The sequence below is a fragment of the Diospyros lotus genome, chromosome 2 (assembly GCF_014633365.1).
Source record: "Diospyros lotus cultivar Yz01 chromosome 2, ASM1463336v1, whole genome shotgun sequence".
In the NCBI taxonomy this organism is placed as follows: Eukaryota; Viridiplantae; Streptophyta; class Magnoliopsida; order Ericales; family Ebenaceae; genus Diospyros; species Diospyros lotus.
Window position 1 is genome coordinate 1,939,826 of NC_068339.1, and position 4,324 is coordinate 1,944,149.

The window sequence follows — 4,324 nt, forward strand, 5'->3', positions numbered from 1 at the left end:
CTAATCCAGCAACTTCTCCCATCACGAGACGTTGTAGTGGCATAAAATTTGGAACCAAATGTTGACTAATCATCCCAGTTGTAGGTGGCAAACTCATTCAGTAAGCATTACTCCAATTTGTTAATTGCACACCCTGCACATAAATGAGCAACATGAACCACTAAAATGTGATCTTATATATCATGAGAAAAACTTTCTAATACTTTTACCATTAATTGTTGTGAAAACGTGAGCATAGTGATCATGGTATAATTTGACTATTGTGATGGCTAGATGATGACCGGTCCCTCTTGTGATGCAGTTTGGCTCAAGTTTGTGCATTTCGTTGTTTTTGAAACAACCTGTACATCATACAAATAATATAAAGTTAGCTAAATAAATAAACATATTATCAAAATGAACATCTTTTACTTCAAAACATGCAGCAACAAGTGTGCTTAAAAATGAACATCTTTTACTTCAAAACATCCAGCAACAAGTGTGCTTCAAAATGAACATCTTTTACTTCAAAACATCCAGCAACAAGTGTGCTTCAAAATGAACAGTTTTCGAAACGGACCATTGATTTCTTTTAAGTACGTTCTAATGCGCCTGTTATTCGATTTTTCCTTGGTGCTCCCTTGTGACGCGCACAATTTGGATCTTGAATGTTTACACTGCCAGTATTTTTTTGTACTGCACTTCCGGATGCAACTTCAACACTTTGTTGGGAAGAGATATTACTCCCACAACTTGTTCCTTTTTTTGATAAGTCATTCAATTGAAATTCAATCCACTCCATAACCGTCTAAGTTCGTGATTCACTATTTGTTGTCAAGTCTGCGACCTTGTCAAATGCTTTACGCATTTCATCATATTTTCTTTGTTCGAGAGTACTGACCCAACCATCGTAGTTGATTGCGACCCTCGAATGGGCTCTTCTCACATCTTTCTGCCATCTCCTCAAGATGTACATCTCAGGAAGCGTAGTGACATCGTTGCGTACCAAAATTGATATAGCATGTCTGCATAGTATTCCCCTGAATTCAAACAAGTGACAGTTGCAAACTATATGACAGTCCTCTCTTTGAAACGAAACTCTAAATATTTTCTTCTTCCTCCCTCCGTCAAACATGACAACCTCTTGAACGTCGTATGTCATCTCCATAGAAGCCTCATCGGTATAGATAACCTGACAATACATCATTCCAGTGAACTCTTCTTGACATTCCCTGAATTTTGATATTATGTAGGCAGACTGAAGTTGCTTCTCCATTTCGTACCTTGATACACAAGGGACTATTTGAGAAAAGGACTTAAAATCTGCATGAAACTCTTTCTCCACTTAACTCTTCAATGCTTGCTCATACTGTTCAACAAATTGTTTCAACGAAGTCCTCGAATTAGCATACCCATCAAAAAACGCATTCATACTCTCACTCATTTGCGTTGTCGACATCCCTGCCCAGAAACTTGTCTTCAAAAAACATGGAACCCAATGATTTCTTTCTGTATAAAGTCCTGACAACCACTCGTGCTCATGTTGTAACATCTCACATCGAGCGATAGGAAGGACCGAAACAACTTACCCTGATAGGCCTACGCGAACTTTTCAAGGGGTCACCCATCCTTGAACTGCTCCCAACTCAAGCATGCTTAACCCTGGAGTTCCTTGCCTATATTCAGCCCAAAAGGTATCTAGCTAGTGTTGTTTCCTTCCTTACTTATCCTCGATATATACTACACTTCTTTGAGCTCTTGGGGTATTACATTCTCCCCCTTGAGCACATGACATCCTTGTCATGCGACCTTACAACCGGTCCCAAATCTCTCCACGTTGCATGGCCGATGTGGGATTCGCCTAAGGTGCCTACACACACCCCCCTTAGGGACTCAACATCCTTGTTGAGGTTTGCCCTACCACTGCGCTCAGAGGCTCGGGGGTCGGCTTTGATACCAACTGTAACATCCTGCATTGAACGATAGGAAGGACCGGAACAACTTACCCTGATAGGCCTACGCGAACTTCCCAGGGGGTCACCTATCCTTGAACTACTCCCAGCTCAATCATGCTTAACCCCGGAGTTCCTTGTCTATATTCAGCCCAAAAGGTATCCAGCTGGTGTTGTTTTCTTCCTTACTTATTCTCGATATATACTACACTTCTCTGGACTCTTGGGGTATTACACATGCAATGTGTAGATATTAATCAATGACGTCCAGCCCTATTCAAATTCTTTAGGAGTTTGGGATTCATATACTACTTCATGGATTGTTGAATGTATAGAATCCTTGTGAACATGGTTCCCAAATTTTTCTGGTAACTTTTTCAGAATATGCCACAAACACCATCTATACTTATTGTTTGGAAAAACTATCTGAATTGCATTCTGCATTGCCCTATCTTGGTCAGTTATTATGCCAGTGGGAGCTTGACCATGCATGCATTGGAGCCATGTCCTAAAAAGCCAAACAAATGTCTCGGTATCCTCGTTTGACACTAAACCACATCCAAGCAATGTCGATTGGCCATGATGATTCACGCCAACAAAAGGGGCGAATGGCATGTCATACTTATTCATGAGATATGTGGTATCAAAGGTGACAACATCATCGAACTCCTTGTAGGCTTCCCTACATCTATTATTTGCCTAGAACACGTTCTTCAATCAAGCCTCCTCATCCAAATCAATACTAAAATAAAAACTAGGGCATTGAATTTGCATTCTCGAGAAGTATGCCTGTATTACAACAGCATCTCCTTCCCCGATTCTTAACCGCCTAACTTTTTCAATGTAGTTTCTACAATCTTTTTCCACACAAGTCATCTGCTCATATCCCCTTGCCTCAACAACTATTGAATTAAAACTTTTATACAATGAAATCTCAGTAACATCATTTACTTCAAGTCTGTGTTTCACATGTGCACTAAGTTCCCGATTACATCGATACAACCTAGATTTCGAAGGACTTATTAAATGATTATGTTTAAGAATGACAGAGTTAATCTGCCACAACCCACAAGTCTCTAAACATGATGGCAACCTAGCTTTACACCCTGTTTGAGTCGTTGGTTGAGGCTTCAAAGAAGTGCTTGCAGTCCTACTTCTTTGACCCTCTCGACTACACGTGAATGTCACATACTTTACAACCCCATCATCACCCTTTTTTGAATTCATTTTCCTAACTGGAAAGCCTATATCATAAGCATATGATTTGTAAAAACCCAATACTGCATTCTTATCTTTGAACTTCATCCCAACCTTAGGCACAATAGGACCATCTTCTCCTAACAATTCATCATCTAATGTGTTCACCTCATCCATTATTCTCACATTATCAAATTCTACCAAAAGTTCATCATCCTCAATTTCAAATATTTCATTCCCTTCATTAACAAACCTATTTTTAAAGAAAAAACATCAATTACACATACAAGATAATTATCTTAATAACATTTCTAACATTTGTCGACCATCTTGAATGCCGGATGTTGCTAGTCGCCCCCAATTAAAACAGTCTTCCAAATGCAAAACTGAATCAAGTTTCAATACACACATGTAACCAGTTGCACACCTTAAATGAGGAAAAAAAACATCTAACTGAATATTTATATTCTATTCAATAAATGGGTAAAGAAGCTAATGAGAATGCTTTCACAAAAATCTAACTGAATATTTACTACTTAAAGACCCATAAACAAGACAGACACCTGAGTATTATTGGAGACTCTCATTTTCTTTTATTTTTTAGTATAATATAATCTCACCAGCGGAGCAAAACGTTGATGAAAGTGGAAACACAACCTTAATTACCTTTTTGTTTAATTAATTCGTGTACAATTTCAGAAAAATTCTTCATTAATAAAATGCTTTGATATATCTACGACTATATATACGAATCCAAAAGGATGGATTTTCTAGCTAAATCGATCAGTGATAAACTTAGGGCTGTAATAATGGGTAAAAGAGAAATGCTCATTATTCATAGAGCACAACTCTTATTCATAAGTAAAAGGAACATACTTTTCAGTTTCATTCTTCATAAGTAAAAGGGACATGCTTACCGAAACACAATTGTTGCTTCCGCAATGGCGACTCTTTCACGGGGAGCTTAAAGGCGGTGGCTATGGCAATATTAAGAGGAAGCAGCAAATATGGTGGCTCGGTTGAGGGCACGGGGAGCTTCAAGATGGTGGCTATGGCGATATCAGGAGGAAGCAGCAAATATGGTGGCTCGGTTGAGGACACGGGGAGCTTCAAGATGGTGGCTATGGCGATATAGGAGGATACAACAAATATGGTGGCTCGGTTGAGGGCACGGGAAGCTTGAAGAGAAGGGAGGG

General features: G+C 39.2%; 2 protein-coding genes across 2 annotated transcripts; both read right to left on the bottom strand.

Annotated features, from left to right (window-relative positions):
* Positions 1–787: 787 nt before the first annotated feature.
* LOC127794159 (protein FAR1-RELATED SEQUENCE 4-like) lies at positions 788–1,438 on the bottom strand. The gene is made up of 3 exons (XM_052325087.1): positions 1,350–1,438; positions 1,113–1,262; positions 788–1,019 (listed from the first exon to the last, which is right to left on the bottom strand). Exons 1-3 carry the CDS (start codon positions 1,436–1,438, stop codon positions 788–790), a joined length of 471 nt encoding a protein of 156 aa, XP_052181047.1.
* Positions 1,439–2,648: 1,210 nt separating this feature from the next.
* Positions 2,649–4,039, bottom strand: LOC127794161 (protein FAR1-RELATED SEQUENCE 5-like). Its single transcript, XM_052325091.1, has 2 exons — positions 4,005–4,039; positions 2,649–3,381 (listed from the first exon to the last, which is right to left on the bottom strand). Exons 1-2 carry the CDS (start codon positions 4,037–4,039, stop codon positions 2,649–2,651), a joined length of 768 nt encoding a protein of 255 aa, XP_052181051.1.
* Between the last annotated feature and the right edge of the window lie 285 nt (positions 4,040–4,324).